The 16,738-nt window shown below is 37.5% G+C and overlaps 1 protein-coding gene across 1 annotated transcript; it reads right to left on the bottom strand.

Moving 5' to 3' along the window:
* Positions 1-381: 381 nt before the first annotated feature.
* LOC139156190 (kinesin-like protein KIF3A) lies at positions 382-15,661 on the bottom strand (the record flags this gene model as incomplete). Its single annotated transcript, XM_070731474.1, has 9 exons — positions 382-492; positions 1,662-1,842; positions 2,477-2,633; positions 9,649-9,750; positions 10,484-10,658; positions 13,515-13,712; positions 14,054-14,193; positions 14,646-14,751; positions 15,577-15,661. Coding segments are annotated over 9 exons (1,255 nt in total), but the record flags the coding sequence as incomplete, so codon positions are not given.
* Positions 15,662-16,738: the final 1,077 nt, after the last annotated feature.

Below are 16,738 nucleotides of genomic sequence, written 5' to 3'. Positions count from 1 at the left end.
AAAGCCTCAGGGAGCATCTACATTAGAACTAGCATTTTCCTCTTTAGTTTCTTCTTACTCAGCCACTGAGTCTTGTTCAATTTCTTCTTACATAGAGTAAAGTAGAGTAGAACAGAACAGAATTCTTTATTGGCCAAGTGTGATTGGACACACAAGGATTTTGTCTTTGGTGCATATACTCTCAGTGTACATAAAAGAAAAATATACATTTGTCAAGAATCATGAGATGCTACACTTAATGATTGTCATAGGGGTCAAATAAGCAATCAGGAAAGAATTAATCAATCAATCAATCAATCATCAATCACATGAATCATTTCTGTATACCTACAAGCACACCTTTATCCTGAAAACAGGCCTGAAACTATTTATAATACTGACCTCTGACTTGGCTGCCATGAGCATTGTCCACACTTTTTTCAGCTTCTTAGTCTTCCCTTGAGCTTCCTCTTGCAGGCTGGTATATTTTTCTTCAATGTCCAAACGCTCTTGCTATTTTTCAAATAAAAAAAAATAGTTAGGCCACCATTATCTAAGTAATGGGCAAGACTATTATTTTACATAAGCCCTTGGAGGAGGATTCATAAAATAAGAGTACGATAATATTTGGTCACCCATTTGTGCATCTGTTTCAGACACTCACCAAAGCTCACCCAAGGGTTTTAAAATCTTATTTGAATGGTTTAATTAGCAAGGTCTGGCAAATTAGGAAATGAGGTATTTTCTAGCTTCTACTTATGCTGAAGTTTTTTATATGATTATGATTTTTTATCAATTACATCTGAAAAATATAGAGTTTCCATACGATGCTTTCCAATGAGTATCAAGATATATCTCCAAAGTTTTAAGCATCCCAGGTTTTTTGAAGGAAGAAGCTTGTGATAAAAATGGACATATCTGTGAGAAGGATAAGTCTACTTTTCTTTCCTCCCAGTTGCCATTTTAGTTTTTAATTGGTTTTGTTTCCTTGAAGCTGAAACTGAACTTGAAGCCCTGATTGGCTGGTTAGTTCAAGTGCATTAATTCCTAGGATTACAGGACTACAACTTAAATGCAGACAAAATGAACCTTTGCCATAATCAATATATATCTATCTTCCTTCTTTTACTTGCAGTATCTATTTACTTAGATACTAAGGACAAGCTTTCTTCCTTTTGCTAATTTTTTGGACAAAGTGTCCTATCCATATAGGTATTTTTCATTTATCAAATTTCTCGTCTCCTTCACTACTTCCTTGAGTTCTGAATTTGGAAGCCACTGTTTGCCACCTCTGGGCTGCAAAATTCTGAGTGACCACTAGAGTAAGCATTTTTTTTCTCTTTGGTACCCTCTAGTGGTTGCCCAGATGTATGCAGCTCAGACATAGCATCCTTGATCATTGCACACTTATATTTTGACTAGATGCCTCCTCCTCTGCATCCTTTAGTAATTAAACCATGTATTATTTTTTATTTTCTTCAGTTACATCTCCTTGTTTAGAAAAGCTTCAATATTGGTATCCATTCAAGAGTGCAGGATATATCTCTAAACTTTTGGATACTATAATGTTCTATGCAGATATAGCTATTATTCCTGAACATAAAATACATAAATGAAGAGCAGTATCATGGAGGCTGTTTAGAAAATAAGAATTCAATAGTTCAGCAAAAGAGTAAGTGGACCTCTTTCTCCTCCAGCTCTTTTCGGAGTTGCTCTGCTCTTTTCCTTCGTTCCTCCAATTCCATGTTAGATTCTTCCAGAAGTTTCTCTTGCTCCTCAGCTTTGGCTAACAAATCCACACCTCCCACAATCACTTTTTTTTCCAAAGCTGACAACTTCTCTAATAGTGATTGATGCTCTTGCCTAGAGAAACAGGGAAAAAAACCACCTTTGCATTCCTACAGCCAGGATTCTACAGGTAAAATCCCAAATGTGGCAGCCCATATTGCATATGACAGGAGTCTTAAACAATTCTTTAATTCTCTTACTAATCTTAAATACATTAAGATTATGGCAGGGATATTTAGGATTATTTTAAGATTTTAATGTTCTCTCAACATCAGCCAGGCTGAACATGGCCTACTTTCCAGCAGTTTATCTGATATATCAGGAACCCTTTAGTGCAGTTGTATTTACAACAAAGGAAACTTGATTTTTTTTCTCTCTGTCTCTCTCAAAAGGTTCTAATTTAATGCTCTTGTGTCATGGAAATTGTTGTAATTAATATGAAGTTACTTCACTAATATCTCTATAAGGATTTCACCGAACTTCAATAAATAGGGATGAAAGAAATAATAATGCCAACTTTCCTTATGAATTGTTATAAAAGCTTCTATTAGAGAAGGCATGTGAAGTGATTTGAATACTTCTAATCCTCCTTGCCAGATATGTTCTGCTGATCAGAGTTGTATTCAAACAAATCAACAGAGATCAGCCCGGAGAACACTCTGTTAGATGAACGTTCCATGAATGTCTTCTCGTATTCCAGAATGCTTACTGGGCTTTAAGCAAATCTTTCTCCCTTTTCTCAAGTTCTGCCCGAGCTTTGTTCCTCTCTTCCTCTTCCATATCGAGCTTTGTTTCAAGTGCTTTTCTTTCTTCGTCAATTTTGGCCTGCATCTCCAACATCTTGTCGGGAGAAACTTTCTTTTTTCCTTCCATGGGATTTAAAAGCAAAGTTAATTAAGAAGACACATTTTCTCATTATATTGTTATACCAGTAAATGTTTTCAATGGATCTGATCTTGTAAGAAGCTTGTAATCTACGCTGCAACATAGAGACTTCTGAAAAGTATATCATCCAAGAATCAAGAAGTAATCATTCTGCAGGGGCGGGTTCTCATTAGCACTGCTACCGGTGCACTGCGTGTGCAGCTTCAAGTTTCTTGTGTGCGTGTGTGTGTGCACATCCCAGTGTGTTTTTGCTTCTGCGCATGCACAGGAAGAAAAATCTCACAAGGGGATGCGCGTGTGAGATTTCAGCAACTTTTTTATTCCGCGCAGACGCAGAAGCAAAAAACCACTGAAATCTCTCTCGCACGCACAACCCGCAGTGAGATTTTGCTTCCTGCGAATACACAGAAGCAAAAACATGCTGGAGTGCATGCATGCAAGAGACCTACAGCTGTGCGCAGAGGGTACCAATCGCTATCAGTGCGCTGTCCTCTACCATACTGGTAGCAACTCACTACTGCCATTCTGTGGTCATGGCATAGTCTTACATCAAATACATGGTTATTCCTTCCTGCCTTTTGGGGATATTTGATTTATAATCATCAACTGGGTAAGATGTTCCAAAATTATCACACCAAAAACATTTTCATTACTTTATAATAACATAGATTTTGATTTTTAAAAAAATATACACTCTCTAAGGATATTAACTTTTAAATTAAAAATGAGGTGCACAGTGTTGGAATAATATATTGCTGGAAGGGAAAAAAGCAAAATTATTAAGCTAAAGCAGAATTTGTAATTTGGACAGAGGGTAGACACAGAAGCTGGGGGAAAGAAGAGTCTTTTTTTGTTTGCCATATTTTACTCTTTTCCCCCTTCTCCCCACAGCGTGAAACATTCAGAAGGACAATCTTGGTAAGGCAAAAATCAAACAATAGCTCAGGTATTGCTATAAAAGGACAATCTCTGGTTTGTCTCCAATATCTTTTATTTGGACAATGTTACCCAAATTTTTTCTATATGGTGAAATCTCCTCCCCTGACTTCTGTTTTACCAGCACTGGTCTAGAACCATTAGTGAAAAAAGAATAAATAGAATTGCATGCCCATTGTAACCACCAAGATTTTAGAGCACAAAAAGCTAGGTGAGTTTTTAAAAGTTACTTAAATTCTATTAGATGCAGTGCAAATCAAACACACCAACCTGCTTGATCTTGCATTTAAGAGGAAGAGGCAAACAAATCGCAGAGAGGCAGCACACGCACAAAGAGGAAAGGAGTGGAGATGGGGGGAGGGAAAAAGAAACGCGTTATTGCTTGATTTCTTTTTAAAAATAAAAATAAAATTAAGGCATTCCAAAATTTGCATCTATGTACAGAAAAGGCAAACCCCACAATGCAAGATTAAAGATCAACCTTATTGTTCCATTTCAAAACTGAAGTGACGTAAGAATGTGATTACTCTTCAGTTTTCTTAATATAATATATTACTGGTCTGAACAGTGTTATGGCAATTCTGCTGTTCAAGCTCTAACCTTATCTCAGAAAATGTGCCCAGAGAAACATCAAAACAAAAGAAAGTATGCTACCTAGACTCACTAAGGCTGGGGTATTTGAAGAAGCCAATTGTCAGACATGACCTTGCTTGGTGTTTGGATTTGGATTTGGATTTAATTGGATATATATCCAGGGTGATTCGACATAAAATGTAACCCTTCCCTGGTACAGAGCTGAAGGGATTGGATACATATATATATATGTCACATGTTAAGCTGAATTTGAAAATTAAGGGAGACTAGGATAGATCTATTTCGGCCTTATTTTGGCCTCATCAGCTAGCCATACCCACTGGGACTTGAACCTGCAACCTTTGCCTTGTAAGGCAGAGAATTATCCTCTAGGCTACAGTATCCAATCCCTTCAGCTCTGTACCAGGGAAGGGTTACATTTTGTGTCGAATCACCCTGGTATATTGAAGGAACATCACAGCTCCTTTTTTGCCTCTCGGCCCAACCCAGGGCCATATATATATATATATATATATATATATATATATATATTTATATATATATATATATATATATATATATATATGACGGTCTTGGTATATTCGGGTTTCTTCCGTGTAGGATTTGGAAATTTCTGGCGACGTTTCGATGAGGTCTCACTCATCATCTTCAGGCTGGTGTTTCTGTCCTTGTTCTCAGGCGAACACTGCGAGACCTTAGCAGGTTCCAGGTGGTCTTTGTTGGCTAGGCGTTTGGTTCTGGCAAAGACCACCTGGAACCTGAATTACACAGTCTCACAAATGTATTAATTTCCAATGGATTCCAAAGAGAGAGCAATCAACAACTTAATCCAAAAAGAGACACTCCCCAAGAACCAAGACACAGAACAGGACAATGGCATCGCCCTCCTCCCTTACATCAAGGGCACCACAGATAAAATCAGCAAAATTCTCCGCAGACACAACATCAAGACAGCCTTTGGTACAGATAAAAAAAATAGCCAACATCTTAAGAAACCCGAAAGACAATATCCAACTTGAAAACCAGGGAGTTTATCAAATACCGTGTAAAAACTGCCCAGCCACATATATTGGACAAACAAACAGGAGAGTAAATGCACGTGTTGCAGAACACAAGAATGCATTAAAGAAAAAAGAAAAAACCTCCTCCCTTTTCCAACACTTCAAAACCACAGGACATGAAATTGATTTTGACAGTACCAAATTAATTTCCAAAACAGAACACTACAGCAAAAGAATAATCATGGAAGCCATCGAGATAGAAAAACATCCCCAAAATATGAACAAGCGGGATGATACCTCTCGCTTACCAGACATCTGGAAACCAGCCCTCAAACATATCCCAGCCACAGAAACCAGACTCAGGACACACATTGTAAAGCAATCAAGCAGCCTGCAAGTTCTAACTACTCAGGACATCACGTCTAATCTACAACCATTAACTAATCAGCATACCTCAGCTACATCAACGACCCCAATTGTTACCCCCTCTGACTCACCAGGAAGTTTCTACACAGCAGGCAATTGCTGAGCCATCAAACCACACCCAGCCACCAGTATTTATAGAAGGAAGGCAGCTAAGGTCTCGCAGTGTTCGCCTGAGAACAAGGACAGAAACACCAGCCTGAAGATGATGAGTGAGACCTCATCGAAACGTCGCCAGAAATTTCCAAATCCTACACGGGAAGAAACCCGAATATACCAAGACCGTCATACCTGTACCCGTGAAAATCTACGAAAACATATATATATATATATATATATATATATATATATATATATATATATAAGTCCCAGTGGGTATGGCTAGCTGATGAGGCCAAAATAAGGCCGAAATAGATCTATCCTAGTCTCCCTTAATTTTCAAATTCAGCTTAAACATGTGGCATATATATATATACATATACATATACATATATATATATATTACAACAGCACGAGGCTTGGAAACTTCAGCCTGATGATGGTGGATGTGATTTCACCGAAACATCGCATAGACATGCAAAATATTACACAGGGCAAAACCCGAACTCAGAACAATCTACATATATATATATATATATATATATATATATATATATATATATATATATAATTTGATCACAATTTCCAATCGACCATCTGCATCATTCATAAATTTTAATGTGCTTGTAACGTTGATTTGAATCAAAAACACATTTCTTTCCAAAAAACTCAGATGTTTCCTTAAAGGTAAAGTGGCACATTTTAACGGGGATTAACAAAAAGGAGGAGGAAAACAAGAGAAATAAGAGGAGGAAACACCATGAAACATGCAGCATGCAAAAGGCAGGAAAGCCATTATGTGGGGAAAGAAAGTTAGGATTTCAAAAAGCAGCTGCCATCATTATCCCATTATCAAATCATATCAAGCTGGGGAGTATTCGGCCGACTGTGATGTGTTTCCCCAATGAAAACATTCCATTGTGGTTGAAAGCCAGCAGCAGGGGAAAGGCGTGGGGGGTGGGAGAAGACTCTTTGTTTCAAAAGTATTAATGGACATATTAAATAAAGATCTATTGAACTTGTTCCATCGCGTCTGCCACCAGAAACTAGTCGATCACTATCTGCAAAACTTTGCTGAAACAGAGACTTCCCATTTACTCTGATAAGCAGGAAAACAGCTGACATGCAAATATGCACGATTAAGATGTGGGTGCTTTTTCCTCCAGAGTTAGGGGATCTGGGGATGTGGTCAAAAGAGTTCAGATGGTGCCTGCAATAATGCGAAGGAAGCTGCCATTTTGACTTTTAAAAAAACAACCACCAACCCACCCTCTATGGACACCCCTGCTCCCAAAAATAATGGGAAGTTTCCACATAAGCAGAGTGTTATGTGTCTAAACTCATTTACTAGTGATATTCAGGGTCACTTGTATCAAAGATTATCTACCTCAGCTTCCTTTCCAAAGCATATAAAGTGTTCCCTCAATTTTCGCGGGTTCAAACTTCGGGAAAAATCTATACCACGGTTTTTCAAAAATATTAATTAAAAAATACTTTGCGGTTTCCCCCCCCATACCACGGTTTTCACCGCCCGATGACGTCATATGTCATCACCAAACTTCCGTCCGCCTTTAATAAATATTTTTTTAATAAACTTTAATAAATAAACATGGTGAGTAATAATCTAAATGGTTGCTAAGGGAATGGGAAATTGCTATTTAGGGGTTTAAAGTGTTAAGGGAAGGCTTGTGTTACTGTTCATAGCCAAAAATACTGTATTTATTTCTGCATCTCTACTTCGCAGAAATTTGACTTTCGCGGGCGGTCTCAGAACGCATCCCCCGTGAAAATTGAGGGAACACTGTACCTACAGAAAAAAAATCTGCTGAAAGCAGATGTTCTTAATATATCTAAGTACTAGTACTAGTACTTAGATAAGTAGTAATCTTAGTACCATATCAGACAGTGTCAACAATACCTTTTAAAATCATGCCTGTTATCCAACACCCTGACTGATATGAGCAAAACCAATATTTCTTTTTTCCTTTCTTGAACTGTTTAGCGAAGGTGAACCGTGGTGTTTTTATGTAAGTTTGAAACAGCAAAAGAAAAAGCATGCTTCACTTTAGGCGGAGCAAATCCATATTTGACTCAGAACAAAACTGATGCATCAGGGACAGAGGAGCAAAATGCAGCATCAAAAGAATGAGGGCATGGATCATGGAGAGGCCAAAGCTTCACCGGATGACTTAAGAGCTCCCACTCACTAGTGAAGGTTTTATCCAGAGGTTTTTCTATGACAGAACATGGAGATTCTGAACTACTGCTGCTGCTACTGCCTGGAAAATACAGAAGTGTCCCCATGGAAATCCCAGGAAAGAAGAAGAAGAAACAAGAAATACACGCTGAACATTAGATCTAAAGGATAAAAGATCAACCCAAAAGTCCTCAAAAAAGACTTTGATGCATCGCTTCAGATTCCTTTAAGAGCCCTCCTGTGCAACTGTACAGCTCAGAATTTTAATGTACCCTGATTGGCTGACAAATGCTCCTGGGGTCATTTTTGAGGGTGAGCAGAGAAGTCAACAACACAACTTACAGTCCCTAGGCCTGTAAAGAAGTGCAATTCTCACTTCCTCAGGCAATTATTTCAATAGCATTATTAAATATTATTATTAAAAGTTTGAGGTTTAACTGCAACTACCAATGCATTGGTTAAAAACCTCAGAGGAGGAAGAGATCCATATAAGGGGAAAGGAGCATAAATCTTTCAAGTGGGTTTGCTTCAACTAAATTAGGACTCCTTTCAGATAAACACAAAAGGTTTGCTTAAGGCAACGGTAGATAAAAATTGCATTTGAACTTGTTGTTCTGACCCAGGATTTCAAGGAATTTGATTGAGCTATGAAGCAAAGTAAATGGGGCCAGGCAGAAATCCCCCAGGTAAAGAAAAAATCAATCGGAATCAATTTCACAGCAGTCTACAGACCTTAGATATTGGTTGAGAAAACCATCATTAAAATACAGCAGAGGGAGCTCTGAAGTACACAAAATGTGTGCCTGGGGACCAATGGGCTTGTGAATTGCCCATCCATGATTTAAATTACCTTTCCCAGCTTGGTGCTCTTCAGATATGTTGAGCGCGTCACCACCACCACCACCACCCCGCAAATACATTTAATTTATGAAAATTAAAGCTCAACACAGCTGGAGGGCTCCAAGTTGGGGGAGATTTCTTTAAATCAGTAATGCATTGGCAGGTTTCGTGTCATGTGCTATCCAATTACACATGGACAAGAACTCCTAAAAAAGACATTTTGCAACCAAATAACAATAGATTTTCTCTATCTTGAAACTCAAATATGCCTCATTTGTCTCTATAGCACATTACTCAACTTAAAAATAGATTCTGAAATTCTATCTCAAGTTACTACCCTGGATTTGATACATATAACAGACTAAGTTAAGTTTTATGTGCAATTGAACTACATTATTATGACTAAGTTTTTAAAAATTAATTTAAATTGAATGAAAATCAACAGGAAGCTTGAAGTCCTGCAGATTCCTTTTTCTTTCCAGAGGGTCCCTGAAGTTAACAGAAGGAAATCCTTTATTTTTCAGAGGTAAAGCTTAACAGTGCCATCATTATTTCCCCTCAAAATCACCAAGCAGGAGACAAAAATGTTGTCTTTAGGAATGAATGTCCAATACATTCAACCAAATTTCTATACGCAATTCTGAAACTTATTGATTTAAATGAAGTAGAAGCCAAAGTTCAGAAGACGGCCCATAATGTAATTTTTCTGCTTTCTAGGAAACATCAATACTAGCCTGAAGATATTTGAGAGTCATTACACCCCACAATTATTTTATCCTTAAAAAAATCCTTTAAATAAAATCTTTAATTTAACTAAATACAATTTTCACAGAAGGACAAGTTTACTGCAGTGGGCACTCAAGCACAAACATGAAGATGGTATATAGTGATCTGAAAGCACTTTACCTCTTCGTTTCTTTCTTTTTTCTCCATCTTCACCAATTTCCCCATCATCCTCTTCATCCTCTTCTTCAGAGCCACTGGTCTCAGAGCCAGAGATTTCTTCCCCTACAGTAGTTCGGCATTTTTAATATAGGAAACAAATGATTTTAAATTAATTTTATCTACTGAATCCTGGTGTGTTAATTTAAATCCCAGTCTAATTTTACCCTTTAGCTTTATAAGTTTTGTTTAAAAATAGTACTAAAAATAAAATGTTAAAAAATAATTAGCAGATTATTAAAAAATCCTTGACAAGTGATATTGCTACGAAAGGCTCTGTTTCTTATGAAATGAAACTGAGTGTGTCTTCTGCTTTGTATTTGATGTAAACAAATCTGCATTTAGTAAATAAGAATAGGTGATACTTGCAACACCCTATCTAATTGGTAGATGTAATATTTCATTGAAAGAAGTTAAAACCATAAATGGAGGTTGCATGTTGAACTTGGACTAAATAAGTCATTAAGCTGTTAAACCTGACAGGTAGGTTTAGGACATTCAATATTTCCTAGTCTAAGCTGTATTGTCAAAGACAAAAAATAGAGGGAAAACAAATATGTGTATTATTTATTTATTTATTAGATTTGTACTCCGCCCTTCTCTGCAGACTCAGGGAGGCTCAGAGCAGAATAAATACAAAAATACAATAAATAAATGAACTATCCTAATTTGGAGCAAACATAAGATATATATATTAAAATCTACATTCATCATTTGCCATTTTATTGGAGAACTTGGAATGTATTTAAAATGGGATATTGCAAACCAAATGTATTAATAGGAGAAATAAACAAATTACCTTCTTCCAACTTTTTCTTAAGTTCTTCTATTTCTTTTTGAAATTGACGAAGTAAAGCATCCTTTGGATCCTCATTAATTCTAGCCTTATTCTTGATATTTTTGGCGCGGTTAGCATATCGCAGAGTGCTGATGGTCTCATCATAATTGTAGTCTGCTGGGCCAATGTTTGCACACTAAGAAGTAAGGAAAAAAAGTATAATTAAGCATAAAAGCCTGCAATTAAGCACACAGCAGCCCAATTCTCAATTTACAGAAAGTGCAACATTATAGCCAAATGTAAGCTGAAGCTAGGTTTCTAACACACTGGTAGTTGGATTTTAAGTGCAAGAACATTTTGTATTCTTTTCAAAACTAAGCACACGAGAAACATTTATAACCCAATCAGAGGTGGGTTCCTCACTGCTGGTTCACTTCCTCCCACGCCACGTGGCCATGCCTCAAAAATGTAGGGCAGGTGCAAAAAACCCCAATTATTTTTAAAAAGTCAAAAACAAAATTGCAACACATTCACAGTGCTGAAAAGTCAGCTTCTGCACATGCCCTCAAGAAAAAAATTCAAAAAGAGGATTGTGCCCACGGATGGGCACTGGCCAATCATCACCAATGGTTTGCTACCGATTTGTGCAAATTGGTCCGAACTGGGAGGAACCCATCTCTGAACACAATCTAGAAATGCTCAAAGCCCAAAATCTCACCCCTCTCCAGCTATACTTTCACACTGACATTCTCCACAGAAGGCAGGTGATCAGGACCCTCAAAACCAGAACTGCTGATCATTTTCCACTGCACCAGTTCCTCACATTCCTGGCATGGGAAGCTTGGGGAAGGGGAGAACTTATTGTTCACAATTTATCCTTACTGAACTGTAACCAATAAGCAATGTAATAGAGAACCAATTGACACAATTCCAATTGGCGAGCATCATCTCTGGGAGTGGATGTTATGTCAAGAGAGAGAATTCAACAAGCTTGAGGAAAACCCAACGTTTGCAGAACTATGAAAAAGCCTTGGGGGGAGGGAATCCTAAAAGGAAGAGAGCCCAAAAGAGCTCAGAGGACTTTCCATGCTTCATGGAAGCAAACACTGCCTACTTATGATACTTTGACATTTAAAAGGAAACTGAAATGGAGCATCTCAGATACAAAAAATACTTCCCAAAGGATACCTCTTCCCACCCAGCTACACCAAGCAGCCCTTAATCCCTCTTAGGCAACTGATCCTTTCTATGTAGCTATCCCTCATTTTGGGCGTGGGGGTGTGTGTAGAAAGTTTTTTATTTTTCTCCACTTTTAAACAGTTTAATATCATATACCTTCAATCTTCAATACAATACAATGGGTTTACATTTATATTCGGTATTTATCATCCAACAATATGCTGCCTCCTATACTTTTATCACCTGGAAAATTTCATATAAACTTTTTCAATATCAATATACAAACTTACAATATTATTTGCTATTACATCTCATCTATTTATTTATTATTTATTTATTGGATTTGTATTAGATTTGTATGCCGGCCCTCTCCGAGAAGTCAGGGCGGCTCAAAGCATGTCCATAAAGCAATATACAATTTACAATCGGATCCAATTACTATAAATAATTAACTAAAAAATTATAAAAATTAAGTATCATAATCATTCATTCAGTACAACCAAACATTAAACATTCAATGGCCAGGGGCTAGGGTCGAGTGACCCCAAGCCTGATGACATAAATAAGTATTTGCTTCCACTAATCTATTAAATTTTATTACATTTAGGCCAAGTGATTATTTTCAATTGTCATACATCCTTATTTACCTCTTTATAGTTAATTAATAAATTAATAATTAATATTTAAGGTTAAATAACTTTTCTTTTTGAAGGGCAATTAGTAAATTATAAGACTATCCCTCATTTTTCAATGGTGAATAGAGAAGCTAAAATTTTTTTAAAAAGTTGGCTTGGGACAGATAGGAGCCACAGACTAATAGGACAGATAGGAGCTGCAGTGGTTAGAGTGCAGTTCTGCAGGCTACTTCTGCTGATCACTGGCTGTCAACAATTCGACCAGTTTAAATCCCACCAACCTCAAGGTTGGCTCAGCCTTCCATCCTTCCGAGGTGGGTAAAACGAGGACCCACATTGTTGGGGGTCAATATGCTGACTTTGTAAACCACTTAGAGAGGGCTGTAAAGCACCATGAAGCAGTATGTAAGTCTAAGTGCTATTGCTATTGATTTCAAGGGTTCTAAGATATTCAGGCCCTGAGCCACATAGGGCTTCACTTGAATTCCCTCCTGGTAGCCAATGTAGCTCCTGCATTATAGGAGTACCATACCACTAATGCAACTAACCACTGAGCATGCATTCCATTCCGTTCTGGACCAGCTGAGATTACTGGGGAACTGCAGGTCTGTCATCCATCAAGCAAATGAGAGTAATTTAATCTAGAGCTGATAAGGGCATAAGTAACTGTTTTCAGTGCATCTTCATCCAGATAAGGCACACCAGTCACACACTGCAAAATCCCTTCTGGCCAGTCTTCATTTGTTCTTTGAGCAAGAGCTGTGAGTGCAAGACCCTTGACTGTGAGTGTGTTCTTCCTGAGGTTAGAACCACCAAGAGTCAAAAAGTTGTAGTGCTGCAATCTCTCAATCAACAGTAACTTGTTTGGATTGAGCTTGGACCTGATTTCCCCGTCCACAACCTGGTAGCCTCTGGACTGTCATTTGCCCCACATGAATCGGTAATGTTTCCTTCTTATTTATTTATTTGATTTATTTATTTATTTATTTATTTATTCTATTTTTATGCTGCCCTTATCCTTAGACTCAGGGCGGCTTACAGCATGTTAGTAATAGCATTTTTAAAAAACAACAGAGCCAGCATATTGCCCCCACAATCCGGGTCCTCATTTTACCCATCTCGGAAGGATGGAAGGCTGAGTCAACCTTGAGCCGGTGATGAGATTTGAACTGCTGACCTACAGATCTACAGTCAGCTTCAGTGGCCTGCAGTACAGCACTCTACCCTATTATTATTACCATCATAGTTTTGGAGTTTCCGCCAAGAGAATCCTGGAGTAGCCGGGTCAGTTTAGAATTACGGTAAGGCACATGAGTACTTTTCCCATCCACCAGCGCTGAGATGACATTCCCAAGGGTGGAGAGAGAAAGGTTGATTTTTGTTGCTTCTTTCAGTCGTTGTCCAGTAGCTCCAGTTTTTGCCTGCCTTTCTGAACCCTTTAAGAAGAAATAAAGAGGCAGGGAGTTAGGGGACAAAGGACTTTTCCATAAATACTTTTTTCAAGGAAGAGCACTGAATAAAGCAACTGAAAAAGGCTGCCTGCTTGATCTGAAACCACATGCAAGAGGGGAGGCACAAAAAGCCCACACCAATAGAGAAGGGGTCCTTAAAGAGGTATGGCAGCATAGGTTTGGAAATGAAGGCTCATTTAAGGACATGAAGAAATCCTCCACTCCAACCAGCAATTTCCAGCAACTTCATTAGAAACATAGAAGAAGTTCTGACAATAGCTGTAATATCTGTAACAAACATGCTAAAAACTTAAGAAAAAACTTACCGCAAGATCTACGAGATGTAGCTTGCCCATACGCACATGTATATTCCCATCCACCCCCTTCTCACTGCACTCAATTGTGATTGTGAAGATAGCATGGGAACGGGAACTGTGCTCATTCATATTAGTGGCACCAACAGAACCTATTGACAGAGAGAGAGGAATCTAAAATCTTGAATGAATAACAACGTATTTTTGACTTTTTAACACTGCTCTAGCAACCCTGTTCCAACACTCGGGAATGGGAGGGAAAATAACCGAATTAATGTATCAAAGGTATCAAAACTCTATCTACTCAAGCGGTCTTCAGCTTGTCTGCATGCTTTTTTATATTTATATCAATTATAAAAATGAAAAAAACGTGAGCAAGCTACAGGAACCAAATCAAATTCAAATTTGATTACTTTTTTATATCAAAGGCTGCATATATAGAAACACATGTACTGAGCTAGCTGCACTGAAAAAGACAAAGGAATCACCATAAATATTATACAGATGGTTTTTCTTACACTTTTATAATGAATAGTCACATTTAATGAAACTGAGGATGTTCCACAAAGCATTTGAAGCACTCAAGTAGGTCTATGTGACTTACGGTTTTTATGGCCAAGAGTCATAATTCTATCCATGTCGTCTGCATTGTTTACAACGTAGGCGGAAAGATCTTTGATATAGACTCCTACATCGGGTCGTTCTTTAACCTATAAGGCATTTTAGTTAATAATTTCTATGCATGATATATATTTTAAAACAACTATTCGTAATGTACTTTATATTCAAAGGAATAGACCATACGAGTATTCTTAGGATATAAAAGAGAGCTAGTCTAGCGTAGTGAATAAGGTGCTGTCCTAGAAACCAGGAGACTGTGAGTTCTGAGCATCCTTTAGGCAAAAAATCTGGTTGAGTGACTTTGAGTCAGTTACTCTCCCTCAACCCAGTCTACTCCAGTTTACCCAACAGGATTGGAGAGAAAAAAGGCAGGAATATTAGTTCATTCAGTTTGTTTGTGTATGCATGTCTAATAACTAGCACTTACAAACATATAACACCCTAGACTTAACTACTGCTATAAGAAATTCCAAAAAAATCTGGACAGATCTACAGATACTCTGTAGTATCTGGAAACAGCAGAAGAGAAGAGAAAATTCACAAAACACAAACACTTACAAATAGAAGTAGAAGTAGAACGACTGTGGCAAAAGAAACAAAGATAATACCAATAGGACTAGGTGCCTGGGGTACAATGCCAAAACACCATCAACATAATAACCGTCAGTCGATTGCAAAAGGCAGCTTTTCTTGGAACAGCTTTCCCCGTGACAATACCTTTAATACCATCAAACAACAACAACTGCCTACCCCAGGGACTTTGGAAGGATTTGATAAAAATGGCAAATCCAATCTAAACATCTGACATACTGAGTGATAAGCTATAATAAATCAGAAGTGAATTGTCGTTTGTGTAAATGGCAGAGAGGTGATCATGCAGCCAGTTTTCACAACATAAGAGTTTAGGTTTTTACCTCTAGCCTCTGTGTCTGGTCCTTTCCCAAGAGGTCACGAACTTCCTCATTGTAGATTTCCAAGTAAGAAACTCGAACCAAAAACCTGAAGTTTAAAAATACAATTACAGCAAAACATTGCCAGAATTAATTTTAATGTATAAAAAAGGGAGGGAAGGAGAAAGAAAGGGAAAGGGGAAGATAGACTGGAATGATTTTTAAAAAAACACAGAACTTTTGAAAAGAGACTTATAGCCTCTATCTTATTGTGGGGGGAGATTCCATTTGGGACATTTCAAATTAAGAAATGTATTTGAGACAGAAATGCAACACAAATGTCATGCTCTGTATAACTTTCCCATAAAGCTATGAAGTAAAGACAAGGGAATGTCATCCACTCTTTTGTGAGCAGATTTCTATTGGTAAAGAATCCCCTTTCTTTCTTCTCTCTGAAGTACTCAGTATCTCACATTGCTTGAGTTTTTACTATACCATGGAGAAGCTCAGAAAACTAGGGGAGAAGAGAGAATCTATCTTGCTAGCCGTAGATAAATGGTGATCTAGTAGAAAAATCTCTGGAATCTCTGCAGGAAGTGACCAAGAATTGGTTATTCTGAAATGTTTGATGATGTCTAAATTATGCTAAAAAGAAGAAAGCTTTGGGTAGTCAAAAGTTAAGAGGTATTTGTAAGAACCAGGCTACTTTAAATTAGAGTGTTCAGCACAATTTTGATACACAATAGTTCTTTCAGATAAGGTTTGAGTTGGTAGATTGCAGGTTTTAAAATTAAATACCTAATTAAATTGATAAATTTGTCTGTTACATTTATATACTACCCATCTCAGTCTGGGTGGTAAGCAAGTCTCTATAGAAGCTTATTAAAAGACAAAGAAAACTCTGCAAGCAAGAATTTACATATGTACTCTGCTGAGTGCTGTTAGAGGCAGCATGTCCTATAGAAATCCCCCCCCCCCCCAATGAAAAATAATCCACTGCTACTGGCAAATTTAACAGGAGCATTAGATAATTGTAAGGCAAATCTCAAAAGCTGTGTATTTTTGGATATTAAAAGCAAATTGAAAGGAATGGTGTACATTAACCATGTACGATGCATCTTCATATAACCTCGTATAACCAAACTAATTAATGAAATGTATGTCAATCAATATATTAATGCCAATA

The sequence above is a fragment of the Erythrolamprus reginae genome, unplaced genomic scaffold (genome assembly GCF_031021105.1).
Source record: "Erythrolamprus reginae isolate rEryReg1 unplaced genomic scaffold, rEryReg1.hap1 scaffold_401, whole genome shotgun sequence".
In the NCBI taxonomy this organism is placed as follows: domain Eukaryota; kingdom Metazoa; phylum Chordata; class Lepidosauria; order Squamata; family Dipsadidae; genus Erythrolamprus; species Erythrolamprus reginae.
Note: the sequence above shows the minus strand (reverse complement) of the source record. Positions and strands in the feature narration are given on the sequence as shown.